This window comes from Sorghum bicolor, chromosome 10 (assembly GCF_000003195.3).
Source record: "Sorghum bicolor cultivar BTx623 chromosome 10, Sorghum_bicolor_NCBIv3, whole genome shotgun sequence".
NCBI classification, from domain to species: Eukaryota; Viridiplantae; Streptophyta; class Magnoliopsida; order Poales; family Poaceae; genus Sorghum; species Sorghum bicolor.
In genome coordinates, this window is record NC_012879.2 from 9,118,203 (window position 1) to 9,146,153 (window position 27,951).

General features: G+C 46.0%; 1 protein-coding gene and 1 long non-coding RNA gene across 19 annotated transcripts; one reads left to right on the forward strand and one right to left on the reverse strand.

Moving 5' to 3' along the window:
* LOC110431080 (uncharacterized mitochondrial protein AtMg00810-like) lies at nt 5,769-6,238 on the forward strand. Its single transcript, XM_021449774.1, has 2 exons — nt 5,769-5,975; nt 6,044-6,238. Exons 1-2 carry the CDS (start codon nt 5,769-5,771, stop codon nt 6,236-6,238), a joined length of 402 nt encoding a protein of 133 aa, XP_021305449.1.
* LOC8065708 lies at nt 20,743-26,412 on the reverse strand. 18 transcript variants are annotated; one of them, XR_002448690.1, is made up of 7 exons: nt 24,337-26,119; nt 23,404-23,436; nt 23,075-23,137; nt 22,543-22,722; nt 22,127-22,331; nt 21,742-21,839; nt 20,743-21,065 (listed from the first exon to the last, which is right to left on the reverse strand). It is a non-coding gene; the product is annotated as an uncharacterized LOC8065708 (long non-coding RNA). The 18 variants fall into 18 exon arrangements; XR_002448678.1 differs by lacking the exon at nt 20,743-21,065 and adding exons at nt 21,144-21,410; nt 26,126-26,412 and having other exon boundaries at nt 21,742-22,331; nt 24,337-25,056; XR_002448694.1 differs by lacking the exon at nt 20,743-21,065 and adding exons at nt 21,144-21,410; nt 26,126-26,382 and having other exon boundaries at nt 21,742-22,331; nt 24,388-24,467.

The window sequence follows — 27,951 nt, forward strand, 5'->3', positions numbered from 1 at the left end:
TCTCCTTTTCTTTGAAGTCTTGCTTCATTAAGTTACTAGCTCTCTCAGCCTTAGAATAATAATCAATATTAAAGTACTTTATGCTAAATTCTGTATAGCAATCAATGTTGTTGAAAACGTCGTACCATGGGTTTTTGCCTTCATTTTGAATGGGTTCAGATTTGAAGAAGATTATGGGCTTATGTTGAATTATCTTACCATCTTTGCCTAATTGCACTTTTGAAGGGACAATGAATGTCTCGAGTCTGTGAATTTCATGGATCTCCGTAGGGTAGACCTCTTTCTAATGTTTTTCGGGGACCCTCTTGATCATGAAAGATAACTCATTTTCAGAGTCGCATTCGTAATTCTATTGTCGTTCAAATTCTTCATACTCATCCTCGAACACGCTCTTGAAAAGTTTGTTCACATTGACATCCTATGTTTGATTGCGAGTTCCGGTGGGGTGAGTACCTAGACGGACAAGTGGTTCTTTTTTGATTTCCATCAGTATCTTATTTGAATTGCTTGTCAATTAGGCAAACACGTTCGCCTACCATTTCCTTCATTTGAATCCATTAGCTATTTCCCTTTCCAATTAGTGCATTCCAATGTTTGGACCTCTCTGGTGTTGACGGTCCTTAATGCTCACATTTAATCGTCAACTAATCATGGAAAAGGACTTATATGCAACCAACACCCAGACTTAGGGTTTTATCTGACAGAATTCCACGAGTTTTGGTGTTTGTCTATTTCTGCAGGGGGTTATCAGGAATTATGGAAGAAAGGCCCACACGTCGGGTTTACATAGAGATATTAACGTGCCGCGCAATTTTCTATCATCTAGAAGACTCCAGAAGCCACGAGAACGAAGCGGAGGCAGAACGGGGCCTGGCCCAGGGCGCCCGCCCTAGAGACTAGGGCGCCCGCCCTCCTGTGGTGCTCAATCAGGGTCCAATTCGGGGATCATGCTCCACCGACCTAAAGGATCAAGGATAACCGTTCAATCAATGTCGGTTTGATCCGACGGCCCAGATTCACCTAAGGGGACTATATAAGCAGACCCCCACCAGCCCCTGGAGGCATACCTCTTCTACAGAATCAAAGCTAGGGTTTCAATTATTCATCCAAGTAGAGAGGATCCCTCTAGTTCATCTAGTTCTAGTTCTAGTTCCTCTAGTTCTAGTTCTAGTTAGTTCTAGTTGTAATCTAGAAAATAGGGAGAGAGAAGAGGAGAGCGGAGGAGGAGCCGGATCTGTCAGATCTTCCTCAACATTGTACTTTTGCAGCAACTCGTTCGTTCTTCATCGTTCTCCAAGTTCTTCAATTCATAATTCCTGAGTTCTTTAATTATTTTTATTTACATTCAAGTTATTTATTGGATTCCCGCTTGCATCAAGTGCTCTAGTCTTTATAACGCTAGAGTAGTAATTAATAGATTAGACGTGGTGTTTAGTCTTGCAATTACCTGGAATTGCACCCAATCCTACGGATTGTTGTAGTAGCCCTCGGGTAGTGACAGCCCTAACGGTCGACGTATTCCACCTCGTTCGGATCAGTGTTTATAGGACCGTAGTCAGAGCTTCCTAGCCCCCTTCTCATCTCTTTCTGTGGTTAGTGTTCTGATGTCCCGAAATAAATAATCTTTGAAGTAATTCTTGATTCTTAGATCAACTAGAGAACTCTTAGGAAACTTCCTCTCTTCCCACCAAAAATAATTATATAGTTATCCTTGGGCGATCATGGATCTTAATTAGTACACTCACGTTCCCTGTGGAAAATCGATACTCTGGAATACTCTCGGGTGAAAGCTACATCGGTATCCGTGCGCTTGCGGATTTTTCTGTTTGCGTTTAAAATACTCAACATCTGGTACCTAGCATATCTGGATACAAGTTTTATTTGGTTCTTGGAGATGACTACACTCACTATGTTTGGTTCTTCCCATTACTCAATAAAGCTGATGTCGTTTGCACATTTCTGAATTTTTGCTCATACGTTCGTACCCAAAACAGATTACCTATTGTTGCCTTGCAAATAGATAATGGCCACAAATTTGATAACTACACTATGCGTTGATATCTTCAGGAGCATGCGATGGTGTTCCACCTCTCCTGTCCATACACCTCGGCACAGAACGGCAAAGATGAGCGCACTCTACGCACTCTCAATTACAACGTGTGTGCCATGCTCCTGCACATGACCACGCCACCACAATTCTAGGCCGAGGCTCTAGATACCACCACCCATCTGATCAATGTGTGGCCATGCCGCGCAACTGGCACAACAGCACCACATCAACTCCTTTTCGGCAACCCACCCACTTATGATCACTTGCACATTTTTGGTAGCCTATGTTTCCCTAACTAGGCAGCGATCGTGGCAAACAAGCTGTGTCCACTCTCTATTCCCTGTACCTTCCTGGGTTATCCTGCAGAATAGGGGCTACAGGTGCTACGACCCGGCAACACGGTGTGTCATCATGCCAAGGCATGTCATCTTTGATGAGTCTCAGTTCCCCATTCGACAAGCAAGTCGCCCATCCACGCCTTCCATGGTGGTCATCCATGACGCTGACACGATCATGGCGTAGCTACCTAATGTCGGGCATGGTGCAGTAGCCCAGCTATTCCGCCAAGACACCTCTACGACAACATTGAGTGCTATCTCATCGCCCATGGCTTCTGTGCCCTTGTCATCCGATCCCTCGGTGCCCAACTTCGACGTCACACTGTCACCATCGTCCCCCATGACCACATTGACGCCTCGGTTTGATGCCACGCCATTGTCTTCCTCAATGTTGTCTTCAGCAGACGACACGACATCATCACCATTGACCGTGCCACCACCGACTGTTGCACCGCTATGTCACCTGATGGTGATTGAAGCCCGGGATGATATTCACAAACTGAACCTGCGGTATGCCATGATGGTTGCCGCAACGGTGGTCTCCTCGGGCCCTACATCTACACGTGCAACTCTTAATGACCCCAAGGTGACCATGCAACGAGAGTTTGATTCCTTGCAAGCTAACCACACTTGGTGGCTCGTTCCATGCCTTGCGCGTGCAAACATCATCACCAGCAAGTGGGTGTTCAAGCCTAAGTACAACCTCGATGGCAGCTTTGACCACTACAAAGCCCGATGGGTCGTGCGTGGCTTCACGCAACACGCTGGCATCAACTTCAGTGAGACCTTCACCCTAGTGGTAAAGCCAGCGACAATCCGCACCATGCTCACACTCATTGCATTGAAATAGTGGTGGGTTCGGCAGCTTGATGTCTCCAACATGTTCCTTTCACGGCTACCTCGACGAATGCATTCTCTGTCAGCAGCCGATCGAGTTCATAGATCTAACATAGTCGGACGTCGTCTGTTGAAGAACAATAGACTCAAGCCACACTTGCATTGATTCATGGGTATGAACATTTATATAATAGGGAGCCTAGCTCGTGGTCTCTTAGATCCTACATACAGGAAAGACTAGGTCAGTTTTGTTGTTCGTCGTGCACATGCACATCATGCGCGTGCTCTGTGCGCATGCAGTGTGACTCCGTCTATGGTGCGCATGCAGTGGTGACTCCATCCACGACACGCATGTAGTGGTGACTCCATTTGTGCGCTCCGTGCGAGGCCATTCGCTAGCTCCTGATGACTTGGTTGTAGGCTTCAACTTTATTTGGTTCTTATAGATGACTACACTCACTTTGTTTGGTCCTTCCCTATTACTCAATAAAGCTGATGTTGTTCCCATATTTCTGAATTTTTTTCTCATACGTTCGTACCCAATTCAGATTACCTGTTGTTACCTTGCGAACAGATAATGTCCACGAATTTGATAACTACACTATGTGCCGATATCTTCAGGATCATGGGATGGTGTTCCACCTCTCCTGTCCGTACACCTCAACGCAGAATGACAAAGTCGAGTGTACTCTATGCACTCTCAACGACAACATGTGCACCATGCTCCTGCACGCGTCCATGCCACTACATTTCTAGGCCGAGGCTCTGGCTATTGCCACCCATCTAATCAATGTTTGACCATGCCACACCGCTCGCACAGCGACACCACATCAACTCCGTTTTGGTAATCCACCCACTTATGATCACTTGCACGTTTTCAGCAGCCTATGTTTCCCTAACCACACAGTGACCATGGCAAACAAGCTATGTCCGTGTTTTGTTCCCTCTATCTTCCTAGGTTATCCTGTAAATCACAAGGTCTATAGGTGCTATGACCCGGCAATTGATGAGTCTTAGTTCCCCTTTTGACAAACAAGTCACCCATCCATGCCTTCCATGGTGGTCATCCGTGACATTGACATGATCATGGTGCAGCTGCCCGATGTCGGGTGTGGTGCAGTAGCCAAGCTACGCCACCGTGACACCTCTACCATGGCATCAAGTGCTACCTCGTCGCCCGCGGCTTCTACGCCCTTGTCATCTGATCCCTTGGAGCCCAACTTCGACGTCACGCTATCGCCATCATCCTTGGTGACCACATCGATGCCGTCCACTGCACCCTCAGTGCCTCGGTTCGATGCTACGCCATCGTCTTCCTCGATGTCATCTTCAGCAGATGGCGTGACATCATCACCATTGACTGTTTCACCGCTGGCCGTAGCACCGCTGTGTCACTCGATGGTGACTCATGCCCTGGACGGTATTCACAAACCGAACCCATGGTACGCCATTATGATTGCCGCAACGACAGTCTCCTTGGTCTTTACGTCCGCACATGTAGCTCTCCACGACCCCAATTGGAAGGCACGCACGCAACGGGAGTTCAACGCCTTGCAAGCTAACCACACTTGGAGGCTCATTCTGCGCCCTTCGTGCACGAACGTCATCATCGGCAAGTGGGTGTTCAAGCATAATTACAACCCCAATGGTAGCTTCGACTTCAGAGATACCTTTACCCTAGTGGTGAAGCCGATGATGATCCGCATCGTGCTAACACACGTTGCAGGGAAATGGTGGCCGGTCTAGCAGCTTGACGTCTCTAACATGTTCCTTCACGGCAACCTCGATGAACACGTTCTCTATCAGTAGCCGATCAGGTTTGTCGATCCAACATAGCCTGATGTTGTCTGCCTCCTATACCGCTCCCTGTACGGTCTTCGATAGGCTCCTCGGGCATGGTTCACAAGGATCGTTGGGTTCTTGTGCTCCATCGGGTTCATCGCCACACGCTCAGACTCGTCCCTATTCGTGCTTCATCATGGCTTGTCGATAGCATAGCTGCTCCTGTACATCGATGACATGGTGCTGACTGCCTCCTCTGACACGCTACCCTAGGAGATCATCGCCTATAGGTGGCCATCGGGCCATGCCAGCATGGCCCGGCGGCACAGCGTGCTGTGTTGTGCCGTGTCGTGTCTACATCATGTCACGTTGTGACGTCATGCCGGTCGTGCCGTGCCATCATCCTGCCTCGTGCTAGGGGTACGGCCCAAGGCATGGCCCGTGGGCTATCGGGCTAGCCCAAAGGCATGACGGGCCACCGGGCCAAGCTCGTGCCTGATGCTACAGCAAGCCAGCAAGATGGCTAGATGGGCCACTAGCAGGCCAGCAGGCCTACATTTTCTTTTTTTTAGAATTAGCAGGCTACATTTCTTACCAGGTCCTACATTTTCTTTTTTTAGAATTAGCAGGCTACATTTCTTACTAGGCCATTAAGCACCGGGCCATCGGACCGTGCCTAAGCTGTGCCACAGGCCATAGTGGCGGCCCCGGCATGGCCTGGTGCCTCGGGCCGTGCCCGGACCGGGCTGGGCCAACGGGCCATGGGCTGCATGGCCAACTATATCATCACCAGACTCCATCCCGAGTTTGCCGTGAAGGACATGGGCCCTTTGCACTTCTTTCTCAATGTCAACATGCGACTTCATGGTTTCGACTTCTTCCTGTCGCAGACAAAGTATGCTGAGGAGCTCCTCGACCGTGTGGGGATGCTACAATGCAAGCCCATCGCGACGCCGATTGACACGAATGTCAAGCTGCCTTCCTCCTTTAGTCCGAGTGAGTACCGCAGTATCACTAGAGAACTGCAGTATGCCAGTTCCTCACCATTACACGGCTCGACATCGCCTACGCCGTCCAACAGGCATGCTTGCACATGCATGACCCGTGGGAGTGCCACATCGCCATTGTCAAGCGCATTCTGCGCTACATCAGGGGCACTACATCCCACGGCTTTCACTTTCGTGACACGACGTCGACGCCAATGATCATCGCCTACTTGGATGCCGACTAGGTTGGCTTCCCCAACACGCGGCGTTCCACGTCTGCGTACTACATCTACCTCAGCAATGCATTATGTCATGGTCGTCCAAGCGACAGGCCACGGTATCTCGGTCAAGCGCCAAAGCCGAGTACCGGGTCATGGCGAACGCGGTGGCCAAGTGTATTTGGCTCCAGAAGCTGCTCGGTGAGCTCCACGTCAACGTACCAAGCCCCACGATCGCCTACTGTGATAATGTCTTCGTCGTCTACATGAGCAAGAACCCTGTGCATCATTGACGCACCAAGCATATTGAGCTGGACATCCACTTAATGCTGAAATGAGTTGCCTTTGGGGACCTGCTCATCGTTCATGTTTTGACTGATCAGCAACTTGCTGATGTGATGACCAAGGGCCTACCTGTAGCGACGTTCGTGGTGTTCTGGTCTAGTCTCACCATCGGGCCACCCGACGCTGCCACTGCGGGGGGTGATAATGGAATCCTGCAGCCGAGTCATCAGGCATGCGCACGACGAATGGCAGAGCCGGTATAGTCTTCCCTATATGTAGGATCTGAGAGACCACGAGCTGAGCTCTTTGTTTTATAAATGTTTATATCAGTGAATTAATGCAAGTGTGGCTTGAGTCTAGTCTTCTTCACTATCTCTTAAACTACTCCCTTCTTTTGCTAAATCTCCTACTACTCTGCATACTCTCATGGACAGCCGGACAAGGGTTGCATCACCACAACCCGCATCTCTTTGTGTGCACTTTGTTAGATAAGCCTAGCATCAATTTTTTAGCATCTGCATGTTTATTCAGTTACAGCACACGCATGAGCACCGGCTTGTGGACTGCCGTGCGTTTAGAAGAGGTGGCCGAGAATAGCTCGCCATGAACTCTAGCATGCATGCATGGGCGACGTTTGTGGAGCATGGGGATGGACGCGCAAGTCCTGCATCGCGCTGTTGCTACCATGCACTGCGCTTTCAGGCATCACCAAATCTTGCGTCTAAGAGTTCACGCGTGTGTTGTCTTCCTATTTGTGATCACCGCCGCTCGCGTTCACACCCGATGGCGTAAACCGCCGTCCGGTTTCCAACAAGTGGCATCAGAGCTAGAGAGAGAGGGGCCTGCGACGTCATGTCGACGAGGCCACACGGACGCACGCCGTTGCAGACGGACAAGGAGAAACTGGAGGGCTGTGGCAGCAAGACTCCGTGCCGCTCTCCATCTCCGAGTCGCTCTCCACCACGCCGCTCACCGCGTCATTTCCGGGCTCCATGTCGCTCGCACACCCGACATCCACGTGAGATCATCGTCGAGCGCATCATCCGAGAAGGTGGCGGCTCGAGCACCTGGCCATAGTTGACGTGCACCAACTATCACCAATGGTTGCTGTGGATGAAGTTGAAGCTGCAGGCTCGTCATCTCTGGGACGCCATCGAGTACCCCGACACCGTGGAGTACGACGATGACCGGAGTGCCCTCGATGCCATCTACAACGCGATACCGGAGGACATGGTGCCTGCACTCGCCACCAAAGACACCGCCCACGACACCTGGGAGGCCATCAAGTCGTTCCGCATCGGCGACGATCGCGTGCGGAGATCAACAGCCCAGACCCTTCAGGCGTTGTACGAGAACATCACGCTCCGTGCCGACGAGGCCATCAAGGAGTTCACCCTGCATCTCATGAACATCACACAGCAGATGGCAGTCCTTGGTGATCTGGAGCCAGACCACCGCGTGGTGGCTAAGTACCTGCGTGTCGCTCGCCCAAGGTACAAGCAGCTGGTAATCTCAATTGAGACACTCCTTGATTTCTCACAGTTGTCCATCGAGGAGGTCACCGGGAGGCTCAAGGCGCCTGACGACGTCGAGCCATCGCCACCACAGAACGCAAATGGCGAGCTGCTCCTTACAGAGGAACAGTGGGTCGAAAAATACAAGAAGAAGGCACAGGATTCCTCCCACGGTAGCTCTAGCTCTAGTGGTCGTGGTAGAGGTCGGGGCAGAGGATGGGGACGCGGCTCTGGCGAGTCTCGTCCTCCGCTAGACTCTCCCTGCCCACGCTGCGGCAAGAAAGGCCACTAGGCCAGCGACTGCCGCAACAAGAAGGAGGAGTCGGCTCAACAGGCCCATGTGGCCCAAGAAGAAGAGCAGGGCACACTCATGATAGCCATCGGCTCGGCCCAGGAGGAGCTGAAGCAGTCAACTCCACCCTCGGTCTTCTTCGAGCAGACGGCGTCGCTGCCGATCTCATCCTCGTCGACCTCCAAGATCCACTTCACCGAGCGCAAGGTCTTCACCGTGCTCGACGGCAAGCCCGATCCAGACCCGAAGCGATGGATCATGGACACCGGCACCTCAAACCACATGTCTGGGTCCAGAGTCGCCTTCGCCTACCTCGACACCACCGTCCACGGCTCCGTCAGGTTCGGCGACGGCTCCATCGCACAGATCGAGGGAAGTGGCACTATCCTCTTCACCTGCAAGAACGGGGAGCATCACTCGCTTCCCAATGTCTACTACCTACCGCGCCTCACCGCCAACATTATCTCTGTCAGCCAACTCGACGAAGGAGGGTACAAGGTGCTCATCGAAGACTATGTGATGCACGTGCGCGATGAGGAACGCCACCTGCTCGTAAGGATCCCAAGGAGCCTAGGCAGGCTGTACGTGCTCAAAGTCAACATCGCACGCCCGATCTGCCTGGCCGCGTGCACCATCGACGCGGCGTGGACCTGGCATGCCCGCTTCAGCCACGCGAACTTCACCGCCCTTAAGAAGATGGCACGCGAGGTGCTGGTCCGTGGCCTACCCACGCTCACCCTGGTGGAGCAGGTCTATGAAGCCTGCCTCGCCGGCAAGCAGCGGTGGGCGTCGTTCCCACAGAAGGCGCTCGGACGCTCCACGGAGCCGCTTCAACTACTCCATGGCGACCTCTGTAGCCCCATCATGTTAGCAACTCCAAGTGGCAACCATTACTTTCTCCTGCTTGTCGATGATTACTCAAGGTACATGTGGATCGCATTGTTACCCAGCAACGACGCCACCGCCGCCGCCATCAAGAACATCCAAGCCACGGCCGAGCGGAAGATGGGGAAGAAGCTGCTCGCCCTACGTATCGATAGCGGGGGCGAGTTCATCTCGGCAGACTTCACCAACTACTATGCCCACCTCGGAGTTCGGCGTAAACTCACCACGCCGCACACGCCCTAGCAGAACGGCGTCATAGAGCACCGCAATCAAACCATCGCGGACACGGCTCGAACCATGATGAAGGCCAAGGCGCTCCCAGGCATGTTCTGGGGTGAGGCCGTCACGACAGTGGTCTACCTCCTGAACAAAACATCCTGTAAGGCCATCAAAGGGAAGACGTCGTACAAGCTGTGGAAGGGAAGCACGCCGGTGGTACACCACCTCCGCACATTTGGGTGTGTCGCACACGTCAAGGTGACCATGCCGAACCTGAAGAAGTTGGACGACCGCAGTCGGCGCATGATCTTCGTCATACTGGGTCTACAACCCACTCACCCGGCGTGTCCACATCAGCCGCGACATCACCTTTGATGAAACGGCGCAGTGGACATAGACCCCCGACCACGACGTCTATCCCGGTGGCTTCATCATCGAGGAGACTGAGGGTCTGGAGTCCACGATGATCACCTCTACTTCAGCAACATCGCTGTCAGGAACCTCTACACCTGCACGCTCAGCCTTGACGCCGCCTGTGGGCAGCACTCCTACTCCCACGACGTCGAGCCCAGTGCCGCACCAAGACGTCAAATTCGCGTCGCCACCAGGGTCTAGAGCCAGTGAGCTACTGGATGCCGACCACGACGACGACGCCCTGCTCCAGTTCCATCACATCGACAGCGTGATTGGCCCTACACCGACACCTGGCCTCGCTGCATGGAACGTGGAGGAGCACCTTCTTCTCGCGAGCGAAGTCAAGCCGGCAACACTGGAAGAGGCGCTGCGTCACGAGTGCTGGAGGCACGCGATGCTGGATGAGATGACGTCCATAGAGGCGAGCGGAACATGGGAACTCGTCAAGGCGCCGTCGCACATCAAGCCAATCGGCCTCAAGTGGGTCTACAAGACCAAGAAGGACGCTGCGGGCATCGTCACCAAGCACAAGGCACGTCTTCTAGCCAAGGGCTACATTCAGCGACAGGGCATCGACTTCGACGAGGTTTTTGCCCCTGTTGACCACCTAGAGTTCGTGTGTTTGCTCCTAGCGCATGCCGCCTGCGAGAGATGGGCAGTCCACCACATGGATGTTAAATCTGCATTCCTCAACAACGTGATCCAGGAGGAGGTCTATGTCGCGCAGCCGCCCGGGTTTGTCCTACGCAGCCATGAACAGAAGGTGCTCCGCCTTGTCAAAGCTCTGTACGGTCTGTGGCAAGCTCCCCACGCCTGGTACTCCAAGCTGGACCAGTCCCTGCTTGCGCTCGGTTTCAAGAGGAGCGTGTCCAAGCATGTCGTCTACCTGCGAGGCTCTGGTGCGCGCCGGCTGGTGGTCGAGGTCTATGTCGACGACCTCATCATCACCGGTGGCCATCAGACCGACATCGACACCTTCAAGCAGGAGATGAAGTCCACCTTCCAGATGAGTGATCTGGGGCTCCTGCGCTACTACCTCATCCTTGAAGTAACACAGATGGCAGAAGGCATGACCGTGTGCCAGAACGCGTACGCGGCCAAGATTCTGGAAACGGCGGGACTCACCGGGTGCAAGTCCACCTACACTCCAATGGAGCCTCGCCTGAAGCTTAGTAAGCAAAGCTCATCCCCTGTTGTTGATCCAACTCTTTACATAAGCATTGTGGGATCTCTGCGTTACCTTCTGAATTCAAGGCCAGACTTGGCATGTTCAATGGGCTTTGTGAGTCGATTCATGGAGAATCCAACCACTGAGCACTTAGCAGCTGTCAAGCGAATCCTCAGATATATCTCTGGGACCCTTGATTACGGCTGTCACTACCAGAGAAGGAGGAAGGAGGAGTCCCTGCTGATCGACTATAGTGACAGCGACATGGCAGGAGATGTGGACACTCGGAGGAGCACCTCAGGTGTAATTTTCTTCCTCGGCAACAATTTGGTCACCTGGCAATCCCAGAAGCAGAAGGTGGTAGCCCTCACATCGTGCGAGGCCGAGTACATGGCTGGTACCACTGCTGCGTGCTAGGGAATCTAGTTGGCGCGGCTGATCGCAGAACTCAGAGGCGAGGAGGCCGGCGCCGCCACACTGAAGATCGACAACCAGTCCGCTATCGCCCTCAGTCGCAACCCTATCTTCCAAGATCGCAGCAAACATATTGACGTCAGGTACCACTTCATTCGGGAGTGCGTTGATGATGGCAGGGTGAAGATCGAGTTCACCGGAACGGAGGAGCAGCTGGCGGACATCGCAACCAAGGCTCTGACATGGGAACGCTTCTGCAAGTTGCGCTCTCGCATCGGAGTTCACAGTGTGCAACATCGACACTAGGCTTAGGAGGAGACTTGTTAGATAAGCCTAGCATCTATTTTTTAGCATCTGCATGTTTATTCAGTTACAGCACACGCACGAGCACCGGCTTGTGGACTGCCGTGCGTTTAGAAGAGGTGGCCGAGAATAGCTCGCCATGAACTCTGGCATGCAGCCATGGGTGACGTTTGTGGAGCGTGGGGATAGACGCGCAAGTTCCGCGTCGCGCTGTTACTACCATGCATTGCATTGTTGTTTCTTTCAATAAATAGCAAAGAGAACACTCAGAAAAGCTGCGCTTTCAGGCAGCACCAAATCTTGTGTCTAAGAGTTCACGCGTGTGTTGTCTTCCTGTTCGCGATCACCACCGCTCGCGTTCATAGCCGCCGGCGTAAAACCGCCGTCCGGTTTCCAACACACTTCTACTATAAAAGCTTTATTGCTAATCACCAGCTTGCCTCCAACCCAGTACTACCTATATTCTTCCTTTCTATACTGCCATGGCAATTGAGGCCCTCTCCCTTCGATGCATATTGATCTCTATCTGCACAAACATCTGTTACTCTGATGAACAGCATACTTCCTTACTTCTCCATCAAATTACAGCAGCAAAACTGCTTCTGTTTCAAGACCAGCTAGCTGTTCTAATCTACTCCTTGACCTTGATCTGTATCTGCTCAACCATGTGTTACTCTGATCAACAGCATACTTCTTCATCAAATCCAGCAACACAAGACCAGCTGTTCTAATCTACTCGACTACTCCTGGACCTTAATCTTGTGACAACAACACCAGCAGCCTAATCTTGTGAAGATCAAAACTAATGATCAGTGACTGCATGAGCATGGATTCTACTACTTCTCTGCTGATGATCTGCATCTACATACATCTGCATGCCCACAACTAACACCACGACAGCCTTCTCTACCACAGATTTTCCTGTGAAGATCAATCTTGTGCCGGCCACACCCACATACATCTGTTTCTGCCTACTTCTTCTCTACTATATGCATCCAACACCCTTACTGATCAGCAGGCCTCTTCAATGTTGCTGGCGCCAACTACCTACGCCTAACAAAATAGATAACCACAGGTACATGAGCTGCTGTGGAGTCTCACCATGACGAGCGGTGGCCGGGGCAGCGACAGTACAGTAGACCACGATCTCCAGGAAGGCAGAACACTTCGGACTCCTCCTAGGGCTCCCTCACTCTATTGATGGAGCCACTAGAAGGCAGGAGCAGGGTGGCCCCACGCGAGGATGTAGGACGACCAAGCAACTCTAGACGTGAACGAGTTCAACGGCGTCCAAATTGTGAGCAACGGCGTACATATGTGCTTATTATATCCGGTCAATATATATTGTGATGTTTATATGGCCGCGTATCCTATATATGTACCACGTATAGTATATAGTGGGCTTCAATTATAAATGGGTCGCTGGAAATCTCTGGGTTGCTATGTGATCATGCAAACTAATCATAGTTAAATTTCTTGTGGTGAAACTTATCTATCCGGTATAAATTCTCGATTTGGCACGGATGCTTATATTTTTTTGAATTTATTTCAGAATTTAATAGTGTTATACTTTTAGAGGTGCTCGGGATAGAATTTACCTACATGTGTTCACAGGGGTAAGTGTGCATGCGTAATATGACCATCAATGTTGTATTGTGTAATAGTTCTAAAAAAAGTTAATATGATCGTGAACACCTTTGACTAACCAGTGGACCGATTTTATGTTAACATTAATCATCGTACCACCCAATATCGCGATCATTGCCAAGTCAACTCGACGTAGGAACAAATTCAAGAGCAAGTTATATTGCCGAGCACAAATATTATAGCTGTGCGCAAAATGTTACAAAATATCGTGCTACAAATGCTCCCTACCAAGTGGAGTTTGTGCGAGGAATGAGCACAGAGCCACAGACTCGAGTTGGTGAAACTTGATCAACCATTAAGCTAAGACAAGTGCCATCAGAGTTGTTGTAGTGAACTACTATAATTGGAGTTGAATCTCTTTGGTCTAGGCTTGAAACGGGCATTTAACGGCGAGAAGTAATAGGTAACTCCTCCCTCTCCTCTCATCGCCAGCTTTTATAGTTTGGGGGCGGCGGATGCCCCGCACCCCACAAATCCATGCATACTTGTGCGACTTGGATGCGGTGGTAGATTTATAGGGTTTGCCTGCACTAGCATACCCTAGGATCCCAAAATCTATATAGTATATACATGTATTTTTTTTGAAAAAAAAAACAAAAAAACTTACTAGGAGAATGCTCGCCCTTGCCCAGCCAGCCAACGGCGCATGCAACGCAACTGCGCGCCCCTAGTGGATGACCGTGGTCACGTGACGATGCCCACTGCCCACAACACGTTGCCGCGCCACGTGACTATCTGTCGCCTTGATGCCTATTCCTTGTCTAAGGCCTTGTTTAGTTCGTAAAAATTTTCAAGATTCCTCGTCAAATCGAATCTTTGATCGCATGCATGAAGTATTAAATATAGACAAAAATAAAAACTAACTGCATAGTTTATCTGTAATTTGTGAGATGAATCTTTTGAGCCTAGTTACTCCGTGATTGGACAATGTTTGTCAAATAAAAACGAAATGCTACAGTATCCAAAAACAAAAAATTTTGCGAACTAAACAAGGCCTAATTGTCTACACTGTGTCGCTAAGGATGAACTAAACGCACGGCTGCAGGTACATGATCGTACAAGAGACAGAGGCATGCACATGCCACTGCGCCACACGCCGATATAAAACCTTGCTCGTCGACTGGAGGTAGTCGCTCTATCTTGGATTCGCTTGGTTGGCTTGGTAAGATTTAATCTTTTTTGCTCGGTCTCTTTCGCTCTTAGTCATCTTATAGAAATTTTTTTTATCTACTTTTTAATTTCATTTCTATTTGCTAATATCATCAAATCATCCATTGTGCAAGTGCGCCGAGATTGGAGATTTGCCCCAACATCAGAGATAATCCAGATCGATATGATGTTTGTTTTTGTGTGTCTAGTCGCATGTGAAAGTTCAATCTCTAAGCGAACAACCTAATATTGCATCTTTTCTCGAAGCATGCATAAAGAAGGTGTTGGCTAGTGCTGGTTTAAATCCTTCTCCTAATATTTGCAAGTCTCTTACTCTCTTTTATGTCTATATTTTAAACTACTAGTATGGCATTTTAATTATTTATATTATATATAATTTGTGGAATTTTTTAACTTAATCATCAAATTTAACATTTGTCTTCTTAATAAGTGCAGATATATTGAAATATATTAAAAAATCTAATTGTTACCGAATTGCTAAATGATTTACCAAATTCAAATATGAAATTACATAACATGAACTAAAATGCTAGATCTGCCTAAGGTGGGGCTTGCCCCATGCGACCCCCGGCGTGTAGCGTGTGGGATCCCCAAATGTAACACCCAAAATTTAATTTTCAATTAATAGGGTTTAATGAGAATTATTTAAGCAATTTTTGTGGGCATTTAATCTAGTAAATACAATTATTTTTGTTGAAATTAAAATTTATCATAAGATTAGAAACTTGTCTGTGCATTCATGCCGGAGAATATTTTATTTTGTGCTGTTTACTTGGGCTAGAATTTAATTGCATTCAAAATTTTATTTAGAAAAGGTTTTTGGAAAAGAAACCAGAAAAGAAAAAAAAAAGAAAAGACCCCAACCCTTGGAAACCAGCCCAGCGCGCGCCCTCCTCCCCTTTCGCTCTTCCCTCGCTGACGAGCCGGCCCCGCAGCGCAGCGCCTCCCTCCTCTTCTTCACGTAATCGAGACGGACTCGCCCTCCCCGATCGCGAACCAATCCCAGGAAAGCCGTGATCTCTTGCCATTTTCGCGAACTGTGACCATATAAAGCCTATTCCCCAAAGCCGCAGCCTTCCTTTGCATCTAAATCGCGAGTCGAAGCCGTAGAAGACGTCGTCTACGCGGTTCGGGATCTCGTCGAAAACTCAGGGGCTTGCCAACCGTCCCTGTGCCTTCTCAGCTCGAGCAAACCATCCTAGCGAGTTCGGGGTAAGCTCCTCTGCGCGTTGGTATTTTTATTTCGGAGTTTGGTGCTTAGAAACGAGAAACCCGCGAACGCCGTCGAGCTTCCGGATGGCGGCCATGGCGCCACCGAGCCGGTGCTGACCTCCGGCCGGACGACTGCCCTGCGTTCCGAGAAAGCCTGCTAGCCATCCAACCGAAGGCCTGCTAGCCATCCAACCGAAGATCAACGGCCAGGATTAAAACATACCCTTTCGCCCGGCTGTTTTGCTAAAGAGTCCCTGGACTTTTCCAGGTATCAACCCGCGGTCTATGGCGTCATTTCAGCTTTACGCTTTTCAGTTTGGAAAACGTATTTTCGTCGGTTTGAATCAAATTACGCTTTCCTATAATTACAGAATTGCCACTGAACTTAGATTGCTTATAAAATATTCATTATAACTCCGTTTTTGTCCATTCAAATTTCGTTAGATTCGTATTTACGAGCTCTCCATGTTAGAATTATTAGTTTTCTGTTTTGAAACTTTTTAATTTCCTGGTACTATTTAATTAATTATTTCTCTATAGGAAATCTTAGAAAATGCATAACTTCTCCGTTTTAATTCCGATTTTCGTGAACTTTACGTTTATATGATCGTAGCGCTGCGCAGAATATTTTGATAAACTTTTATCTTTGTTTTACCACTATTTGGTGTAATGTTCTAATTATAGCTTGTTTGCTTCGTGTATGATTGTCTACATTGGATTGCGTGTTGTTGATTGATGATTGGGAATAGACGGTGAGTCGTACGTTGGTGATCAAGACCAAGTTTTTGAAGACCAGCAAGCTCAGGAGAGCTTTGAGCAAGGCAAGTATAACTTGGGGTCATCCTTGTTACCTATTCACTTATAATTACACATATATATCATATGCATGCTATCACCTTGTCGACCTTAGCAAAATCATAGATGATTGTTACCTGTATTCCTTGCTACCTACTTGATATGCATTTGTTGTAGATGTGCTAGTGCTTGATATAATCCATGATCTTGTAAGATGATTAATAGCTATGCAATGAACATAAAAGAATGACAAATAACTGTATGAGATCTTGTCTATAAGTGATCACCGGGACAACAGTGCAACCATGAGGGCTATAATGGCTCTGGCTTTAGCTCAGTATGAAGCCCTTTTCTAGCTTGTTAGAGGTTACCCGAAAGGGCGGAGGGGCTGAACCGTTTTGGGTATAGTGTGGCCTCTGTCTGTATGAGTATAGGCTGCGAGTCATTGTGCCATCGGAAGGGGGGCTCTATATCTGCGCGCAAAGGAAACCTTGCGGCCCTAACTTGTTAGACGAACTTTTGAAAGGCTTCATAGTGATCCCTGCCGACCTTCCTTGGTAGTGGGTTAAGAGGCTGATCACCTCGGGCGAAAGGGTAAATCATGACTTATGGGTAAAGATGTACAACCTCTGCAGAGTGTTAAAACTGGTATACTAGCCGTGCTCACGATTATGAGCGGCCTTGGGGGTTCTTGCTGCGCCGACGATGAGCTTATTAAGTTGTTATGTTCATTTGATTATCGTTTATGCTAAGAATTAATTATGCTTACACTTGATCATGTGATTAATGGATTACTTATGCTACCTTGACAATTGCTCATTAATTATGAACATGCTATCCACTATTAAAAGCTAAATCCAGTCAAACCAGTGTCAGCTATTTGAGCCTCATGAACCTCTGGTTATACTTGTTGAGTACGATATGTGCTCACTCTTGCAATTTCCCAACACCTCAGGATATGATAATGAAGATGACTGGAATGAGGATTATCGCTATGAGTACTAGGTTTGGAGTCAACAGTGTCCCTGTGTGGAGCTTCCGTTGAGAGCGTTGTTTACTTTATGTTATCATTTTTGTATGAGACTATGTGATATTTTATATTCCGCTATGTAATAAACACTGTAATGGTACATTTGAGATTTGTCTACTTATGTGTGCGACTGTTTCTGGGGCACACATGAGTCTTTTATGCATCCTATTTTGTTCTTAAAATATGGGTGTGACACCAAACGAACCCACTTCTAGGCAGACGGACCGGCAGGCGACTTGCATGAGCGAGCATTTTGACTTTGCCCCCATCCCATCAAACTGATGAGCCAAGACACGCGCGCCATGCCAATGACACCATCCACGTGCATGCCTCGATGCAATATTCGAGGAGCCACACTCTCCTTGAACCCTCCGCGTGGGTCAGACATCCCTAATCCAAGCATTCGAAATGTTGCAGCCTCTTGGCCCCGGCATTGCTACTTTTAGCATAATGCCTAATAATAGGGTGCTATGTGGTCAAAGTACCAGTACCGCGTCTAGTGAGTAGTGTCTCAGATAGTCTCATCATGGGCGGGATGCTTCACATGTAGCACCATCACTGAGCTTCTAAAGATTGGAGCTCCAGTTGACGAGGTTGGCTCTACACCGCCACTCCATGCCATCGCACTTTATGAATACCATATGGTTGCCGCACTGTCGTGGCCTTCAAGCTATAAAATCCTGAGCTTCCTGTCGTGTTTTCTGATGTTGATGCAATGAAGCTCTTCTACGCAGTGGCGGCAAGAGCAAGCGTAGGACTGAGCCATGTAGATACACAAGTTTTGTAAGCGATTGCTCCGACATCGTGCGGGATGCCAACAAGAGTATTAAGCCTGTTTGCATCACTATTTTTGATAAATAGGCATGTCACCTATGGTGGAGTGATTTTGAGTGCTTTGTGCTCCTTTGTATTTCATTTTGGATATTTTTTTAAACTTTAACTCAGTTAATATACATCCATTATACATAAAACTTTTACCATACATTGTACGCATCAATAGAAGATTACCAAAAAATTCCGCTGCAAAACTAAAGGACTATATAAACATCCTCTATCAGTATATGAAAGAAAATACAGATTTATATCTACACCAAATATTTTATACTAAAATATAGACCTAGTCAGGGGAGTTGAAAAAAATAGTTTTGTTATTTTTATTTTTTTGTGATTTTATACATAATTTACAATGTTGTTTTACGAGAAAAAGAGAAAAACAAAAAAAAGTAAAGGGCTAGCACTTGGCTCATGGCTCGGCCCAATCCACTAGCGTAAAATTACAGCTAGCAGCAAGAGGCCCAATTTAGGATAAATTTTGACAACATGAGTCTCTAGTTTTCTCGAATTCAATTTAGATCCTTTCACCTTTTGTTTCTCTCTTACACTTTTCTACCTGGAACCCTTCCTTCTCTTCTAATTCTTTTTCTCCGGTCTCAGGTCTATTCTGCTGCTAGATCAGGCTCTGCCTTGTCCTGGATGTAGCCCTCACGCGCCGTTGTAGGATCTGAGGTGGGAGTCGAACGCTAAAAATACAGATCTATAACTACACTAAATATTTTATACTAAAATGTAGACCTAGTCAAGGGGATTTGAAAAAAATAGTTCTGCTATTTTTTATTTTTTATGATTTTATACATAATTTATAATGTTGTTTTATGAGAAAAAGAGAAAAATGAAAAAGTAAAGGGGCTAGCACTTGGGCCATGGCTCGGTCTAGTCCAGTGGCGTAAAAGGCCCACGTGAATTATAGCCGTACATTTTGACATGAGAAATCTCTTATCTTCTTGAATTCAATTTAGATCCTTCCTCCTTTTTCTTTCTCTCTTATACTTTCAACCTTCCCTTCTAATTCTTTTTCTCATCCTCTTCCCAAAAACCATGCGGAACGAAGGCGCCGATCTCTGGCCTATTCTGGCCGTGTTTTCTAGATCGGGCTCCGCCTTGCCTTGAACCGCACCGTTGTGGGATCTGAGGTGGGAGTCGAACGCTGAAAATATAGAATTATAAATACACCAAATATTTTATACTAAAATGTAGACCTAATCAAGGGGAGATGAAAAAAACAGTTTTGCTATTTTTATTTTTCTGTGATTTTATACGTAATTTACAATGTTGTTTTATAAGAAAAAGAGAAAAACAAAAAAAAGTAAAAGGGCTAGCACTTGGGCCATAGCTCGGCCCAGTCCAGTGGCATAAAAGGCGCACGCGGATTACAGCCTAGCAGCAGGAGGCCCAATTCGGGGTAAATTTTGACATGAAGAATTTTTTATTTTCTCAAATTCAATTTAGATTCTTTCACCTTTTCTTTCTCTCTTACACTTTTCCACCTAGAACCCTTCATTCTCTTCTAATTCTTTTTCTCATCCTCTTCCCAGAAACCACACAGAACAAAGGCGCCGATCTCAGAGCTCTGGCTGCGTCCGCTAGATTGGGCTCAGCCTCGCCTTGGACGTAGCCCTCAGGCCGCTGCATGCCCACGCGACCAGCGATGGGGAAAGGCCGGAAACCGCAAAAGGTACTTTGAAACACATCCCAATAGAAAAAAATACGGATAGGGTAGATAAAAAAATAACCAAACTAAAAAGTAGGCTGAAATTTTGTTTCTTTATTATTACAAAATAGATAGGATGCTTCTTAATCTCAATTTCTATTATTATGACCATGACAAAGCAGCTTCCTGTCGCATGAATAGGAAAATAATTAGGATGAGTCTATCTACTATACAACCGTGTGTTTTAGCAAAAGCTAGCACATGGTTGTTTGCTGGCAGCCAAACACACGATTTGTAATAGAGAAAAAAACCGTGTGTTTTAGCACAAACTAGCACATGGTTGTTGGCTGCCTGCAGCACACATGATTTCCAACAGAGAAAAAACTGTGTGTTTTAGCACAAGCTAGCACACAGTTGCTGGCTGCCTGTAAAACACTTGATTTTAAAACAAGGCCCACAAAGCCGATCGGTTGTAATTTTTGTGCAACCGAAGAGTAAAATAGTAAAGCCCAATAACTAAAAAGAGAAAGTGGCCCATAGAACATGCAGCAGCCCAGAAAAACAGTCCAACAACAGGGAATCCATAGGAATAAAACAACAGACAAGACTTGGGAAAAAAGCAAAGCAAACAAAATAGATCTGCTCTGCATTGGGAAAAGCTCTGCTCTGCTCAGCAGGGGACAGGGGCAGAAACCAGATTGCAAAGGAAATTTGAAGAACAAGCACTACAAGTCTGATTCATACCTCATCAGGTAAGGTTAGTACACCAATCTTTTGAATCAATTTCTCTGGTAAATCAATTTCTCTGAAGAAGCAACAACGAACAAAATAACAGCTGAGATGAAAGATTAGAAGAACCTAGATCCATGGAATCTATAATCATGGGAGCTATAAACACAGTCAGGATGGCAAAAATGGACTGCTACTTGTGCTTGCTCCAGCAGGGCATGGCTCTGGTTGCTCACTGTGCACAAGAAGCAGATCCAGCACTTGGGAGGTTGTGATGTGGTCTAAAAGGCTAGAAACACAGAGAGCATAGCGCAAAATCATAAATAAATCAGGAACTCACAGAAAGATGATTAGACTGACAGGAATAGATGGGTAAAAATTATACTGCAAGTGTACCGAAATTACAATGCACACATGTGCAAATTACACCGATATATGCGATGTAAATTCAGCACAATAGGAGAGTAATTTTCAATGTTTCATTATAAATTGTGTAGCTACAAATAGAATTTGAATCCAAATGCATAATTCTTGAACTAGTAATGTTTTATAGAATCCCCGGTGAAGCCAAAAAGAAATAAGAGAAAGGAAACATCAAATGGTAGCATTGATCCCTGGCCTGTCCAATAATGAGCTGCAATTTACATATGGAAGCAAAATTTATCAATCAGAAGAAGGGATGCAGTTAATTTCAGTTGCCAATTAATATATGTAATTTTATTAATGAACAAGATGTTACAATCTTAAAATAAATACAATTGCATACGCTGAGAACTAAAATTACACTTCCTAGTAGCTGTAAATTACATTGTTGGTGATTGCAATTGTATAACCGAATATTTTATTACAATTGAAGAGTCGATACTACAATATTTTAAATTACTTTTTTCATACAAAGCATGAAGGTATTTCATGATTATATATTATACAAAGCGCATAAGGAAAAGAAAGGTTCAGTTTCTAACCTTAGCAGCTCCAGTGCTGCTGGGAATGATGTTGAAACTAGCAGCCCTTCCACCCCTCCAGTCCTTAGCTGAGGGCACATCAACAGTCTTCTGGGTAGCTGCAAGGATCCACACTTATCACAGTAAAGACTACAAACACATTGCTAAATATGTTTTCCATTTAACCTATTTTGTAAAGCTAACTGTGATGGCATGAACAATGGTCAGAAATACAATTGCAGAGCCCTATATTTACAATTTACATTATTCCGTTTGCAATTATTTAGATGACCTATATACATACTTCACTGCAAATAATATACAGTAAAAAAAAGAGCAGCAGCATAGTCACATATATAACAAATTGCTTCTGTGATAGTCACTAACAAAGCGGCAGCAAACTAACACAAATCACAAAATTGTTGTTCAGTGCTCGTGGTGCTGTCATGGAGGACAGAAGCCTCTTCTTGGCCCTGAGTTTGCTGCAGTGGTGACGGTGAGGGCGGCATCAACATTGGTGTCTACAACTGCACAACAAGTGGTGCTGCACCGGCGTCTGCATCTGCAAGTGCTTCCTCTTCTTCCATCATCTCGGGGATCTCTGCCTCATCCTGATGAACAAACATGAAAGTGTAAGCAAGTGATCTGAGTGTCTCTGTAGTGAGACTGTGAACGTCTTGCATATATATAGTGCAGAAGAATATCAATGTCATTCTATGGCAAACCCGTTTCATATGAATTTTTCGAAAAAAAATCGCAAGAAACAGTTCAATTCACCAATGAAAAGAAAATCACACCCCCAAACTGTTCCATATGCCATACCTGCAGTTTGATCCTCTTAGGATCAAGGAACGTGGAGAATCCATGGCTGGCCACCTCAGCATCCTTCCTCTTTATGTTCACAGCCACAAGATTAGCCATGTCTCCCCCAAGAAGTCCAAACACTAACAACTCAAAACACCACTATCGAATTCCCCTTGGTTTCAACTCAAAACGCCACCTCTTTTTATTTGTATTGACATAAATCACAAATAACAGATTTCAAGATGTGTTAGCACAAATCACAAGAGACAATTTTTTTTCTATGGGAGGACAAGGACAAAAAAGTGGTGTGTGTTGACACAAATCACAATCAACAGATTTCAAGATGTGTTAGCACAAATCACAAGAAACAATTTTTTTCTATGGAAGGACATGGACAAAAAAAAGGTGTGTGTTGGCACAAATCACAACTAACAAAGTTCAAGATGTGTTAGCACAAATCACAAGATGTGAGAAATAGAATTCAGAAAAACAAAACCGTGAACCAAAACAAAAACAACCAAACCACCATAATATTGCAGTTCCTTCTTACCTTATTCTAGTCCTAGTAGAACTAGTAAGTAGTCTTTAAGGGGCTATAGAAGGTTGGCTGACCCTGCATAGACAGAAACTACAATCAGACTGCATTGATTCAGACCAAAGGAAACCTACAAGTGCTACAAGAATTTACTAAAATTTAGTACCTGAAATATGATAGAGCTGAGTCTAAAAAAATGAAGACTGCCTTGGTGGAATTAAAGATAAAAAATTAACTAAGACTCAACTAATAACAATCCTGAACTTGAAACCTGGAATTGTAAAACTAAAAAAACTAATAACTGAACTCATAACAATCCTAAACTTGAAAAACTAATAACTGACCTTGAAGTCAGGGGGCACAAAGAACAAGAGCACCTACAAAAATGAAGAAAAAATGATTTATGGAGCAACCAAAGTAGCCTGTACATATGTACTACAACTCAAAATGGTGTAAGCGTCTACTACTAGAGCTTGTCATGAAACTTGCCATTATACATATATACTATTAAGTTGGATAGAGAAAATTAACAAAATTTACTGTTAAATGCTGCAATCACAAACTGATAAAGAGATTCTAGAGGGAGAGAGAGAGAGAGCAAACACACACACACCCCAACATCAATACACGCACACGCCACAAAATTCACACCCACCCAACTACAACTCAAAATTGTGTAGGTGTGTACTGCTGGAGCATGTCATGAAACTTGCCATTATGCATATGTACTATTAAGTGTGATGTGGATTCAGAAAATTAACAGAATTTAATGAAAAATAACTTACTCAGCAGAAAATTGTTATTGTATATATTTTATACTAAAATTATACCTTTAGTTTGTTGCGATTTATATGGGCCTAGTCTGCAATTTTCTATCCAGAGAATTAAAAACCCCAATAGACAAAACCACAACCAAAAGTTCACAAACTCAACACACATTGACTTGCTACGAGTGACCATGGAAACCTATAAGCTAGACTGAGCTATTGTCTCTGCAATACCAAAATGCCACTGCTACCACTGCAGTCAGACTGCATTGATTCAGACCAAAGGAAACCTTGCTGCAAGAATTTACTAAAATTTAGAACCTGAAATATGATGGAGCTGAGTCTACAAAAATAGGTTAGCTGGTTCCAAGCAAAGAATCATATTTTTTTTACTTTTTCTTGTTTTACCAGTAAGCAAAGAATCAACTCTGATGAGCATACATATAGACACATAAAAGAAAATTTTATCTGATCATTTGACTAAAAAGCAGAGTTTCTGTGGACTAGTACCAGCTACTTTGCTTCTCTAGATTCTCCTTCAGCAACCAATCACTCACTCACAAAATAATGAGATGATGAGCAGCAGCACTACTTGCTCCACTCGTCCTCATCGGCACCGATTCCTCCCAGAACTCCAGTCGCTGCACAGCCCAAACCAATCCAATCTAGAAGGACAGTTAGCACCAGTACAAACAAAACAAAACAATGGAAAGACACAAAAACTAAAAATTTTCAATGAAGATCAGCAAACACCATTGCACACAGGACTAAACTCAAAAAAAAGAACAACGTTCAGCCTAAAGATTAATAAACTGATAGTCATAAATTTGTTTCAGTACTTAGCTAAAAAGATTGGATCTACATATTTGGTCTCACAGTTTTCAGAGCATAATCATGTAAAACTAAAAAGTAAGGCAGTTGCTAATTCTGGATTTTAAACAAATAACTGAACCAGACACAGGGCCCTGGCTACTCTCTAATCAAGTAACTCAGGTATTGGGCCCTGAGTTACCAATACACAGATCTGAACCAGACACAGATCTGAATGAATTTTAGATCAGAGATCACCTACAACCGCAGCAAAAACAAAAGATTCTAGTGGTAGAAAGGTGACCTGTACTAATTTGCTCTGAAACAGAAAGAGCAAGTGAGGACCAACAAACATGGGAGTTGGGACACAAACAGAAGCCGCATCCAGTGTGTAACGCAGGAGGCTGGACGATTGGACAACTGCATCATTACCGATAGACTACATTTAGAACTCCCAGAAATCAGAGTGAGTTGCAGCGAACACACATTTGGTATATCTAATTAGAACCCACTGCCAGCCCAAATACTGGAATGAACGACATGCTGTGGTCTGATTATCTGATAAATCACCGATCACAGCAAAGTGCAAACACTAAAGAAAGCATGAGCAGCGATGCGAGGTAGTGATAGGTAGGAAATGTCAAACTCAATTCAGTGGACAAAGAAGATAGGTAGGAAATGTCAAACTCAATTCAGTGGACAAAGAACTGAAATTCTTATCCCCTTGCACTAATCAGAAACCCTAACTGTAGCGAAAATAAATCTTTATGGCTGGAAAATTTCAAGGATTTGCCCCCAACAAGCGGCAGGAGATCCAAGAGAACCCCCCTCCCCCCAAATCAGAACGAGCAGGGGTAACTAACGCAGGGATTGTCTGGCCTCGGAATGCCTGTACTAATTTGCTGAAATACTAGTAGCTGACTGGAGTGATTAGGAAGGTGTAATGCAAAATTACGGGGAGAATGGCGGTAATTACCTTCTTCGCTGGGGATTAACAGGGTGAAGTGAGGTGACTCGCCGTGGAAGGATTTGCGGGGAAGTGTCGGCTGCTGGTTGGAGAGCGAGACGACAGGACGGGAACGAGAATGGAAACGGATTAACCCAGCGCACACATGCCACTGCTTGCCAGATGCACACCCCGCCGGCAAGCACCACTTAGCCCATGCACTCAACATGCTTGCCGTCCGAGCAAGGAACCATGGCCGCAGACGAACAACTCCCTGCCTACGAACAGAGTCGATGCGCCACTCACACCCCAAATGCCTCTACTGCAAGCAAATGTACACTACACAAAATCCCCTAAAATCCAACGCAAATACAATGGAAATCCCCCGTCAACATCCAACACCAAACGCCCTAGCTGCAACCAAATCCACAACCACAACCCAAAATCAACCAAATCCAACGAAAATCCCCCGTCTACATCCAAAAATCCCCTTCCCAAATTGCCTAAACAAACAAGGGGAGCAAGCGCTGAACAAACAAGTACCTCTCGAACTCTGTAAATGGTAGACGACATCGAGCAACTGAATCGGAGAGGAGGAGGCGACACGCAGAGATGGGCGCAGCGGAGCGGTGAGGTCGCTGGCAACACGCAGCAGAGATGGGGCGCGGCGAAGTTGTTGGTGAAATCGCTGAGAAAATCGCCGGGGACGAACCCTTTCCCCTCGGAGTCCTCTCGCAGGTACAAGACGATGGGGGAAAGTGGGACAACCAGAAACAGACAGGCGCGACTTTCGATTTCAAGCAGTAACGTCAAAGAGAGCCCTGCATGTCAGTCTCACAACACAACTAGCACAGATCGGAGCAAATCAGAGCGTTCCATTCTTCATCCAGCGACTAGAAAATTTGTGTGCCAACAACAAAAAAAAACACACATGTGTCATATAGCATTTCTGATTAGGATTGGAATTTTATACTAATATCATCGTCGCATATACTATCATCTCCTCATGTATGTTGAGATTAGTTCGTCACATGGCTGGATGTGATGAGATTTTAATGCAGAGAGATCCACATAAATCAATGATTTTTGTGCTTCATCCACTAACAGAGGCGTAGAGCAATTCTCCATAAAACAACCGTAATAATTCCCCAGGGCAGTCTAAAAAACCCTGATGAGTGGAGCATGCATTTTTAGGCCCTGTTTAGTTCCCCACCCAAAAAATTTTCATCCATCCCATCGAATCTTTGGACATATGCATGGAACATTAAATGTAGATAAAAAACTAAACTAATTACACAGTTTAGTTGAGAATCGCGAGACGAATTTTTTAAACCTAGTTACTCCATGATTAGCCTTAAGTGCTACAGTAACTCACATATGCTAATGACAGATTAATTATGCTTAATAAATTTGTCTTGCAGTTTCCTGACGAGCTATGTAATTTGTTTTTTTATTAGTTTCAAAAAAACCCTCCCGACATCCTTCCGACACATTCGATGTGACATTCAAAAAATTTTTATCCGCAATCTAAACAGGCCGTTATAAGGGGGCATGCAGATTGAGGTAAGTACATCCTGCAACTTGTGCATTGGGACAGAATGCATGCATCACCGATATTTAGGGGGTGTTTAGGACTGCTCTGCTCCACGTTTTTCAGCTCCGCTCCACGTTTTTTAGCCAAACGGTTTCAGCTCCACGCACTCAGTTCGAGGAAAAAGGGTGGAATTGTGAGAGCACCTAAAGAGGTACTCCACAAACTCCAGTTTTTTATGGAGCTGCTCCACGGTGGAGTTTGTGGAGCAGAGTTTGTGGAGCAGTCCCAAACAGCCACTTAGTAGTCATTCTTACTTATGTTTACTTCAGCTTTTCTAGAACTTCTCTGTACTGCCCGAGAAGCTAAAAGTTTTTCGCAAGCATAGATAAGCACTTCGCCTAAACGGCCGTTGAGACCATTTAAACACCGTGTAAACGCTATACAGTGATACATTGTTTTCGTTTAATCATCTATTTAGCCTGTTTAATTGAGCATTTAGACCGTTTAATGGACTGTTTAGCTCGAATAATGGCTAAACGGTAGGTGACCAACTATTTAGTATTTAGAAAACATTATAGATAAGTCATATTTTAGGCACCACTGATGCTAGAATTTTGATTTTCTCATAAAATGGAGAATTTGTGCAGTCATTCGTCCGTCCTCTCTTGTGTACATAAGCATTGACGATGTTTACAAGTTCAGAACTATAAAGTTCTTCCATTGGTTGGTTGGTTGGTCGGTCGTTGGTCTTCCTCACCGCATGTCCGCATGGGCCTCCTTCACTATACCCAATCTGGTCCGCCACGTGCAACACTGCATTTTGCGCAGTAGTGAG

Bases quoted from the DNA above. Each gene is read 5' to 3' on its own strand.
- LOC110431080 (XM_021449774.1), top strand. From the start codon at position 5,769: ATGGGCTGCATGGCCAACTATATCATCACCAGACTCCATCCCGAGTTT. The intron at 5,976-6,043 runs GTCAAGCTGCCT...GCAGTATGCCAG, and splicing joins CGACGCCGATTGACACGAAT to TTCCTCACCATTACACGGCT.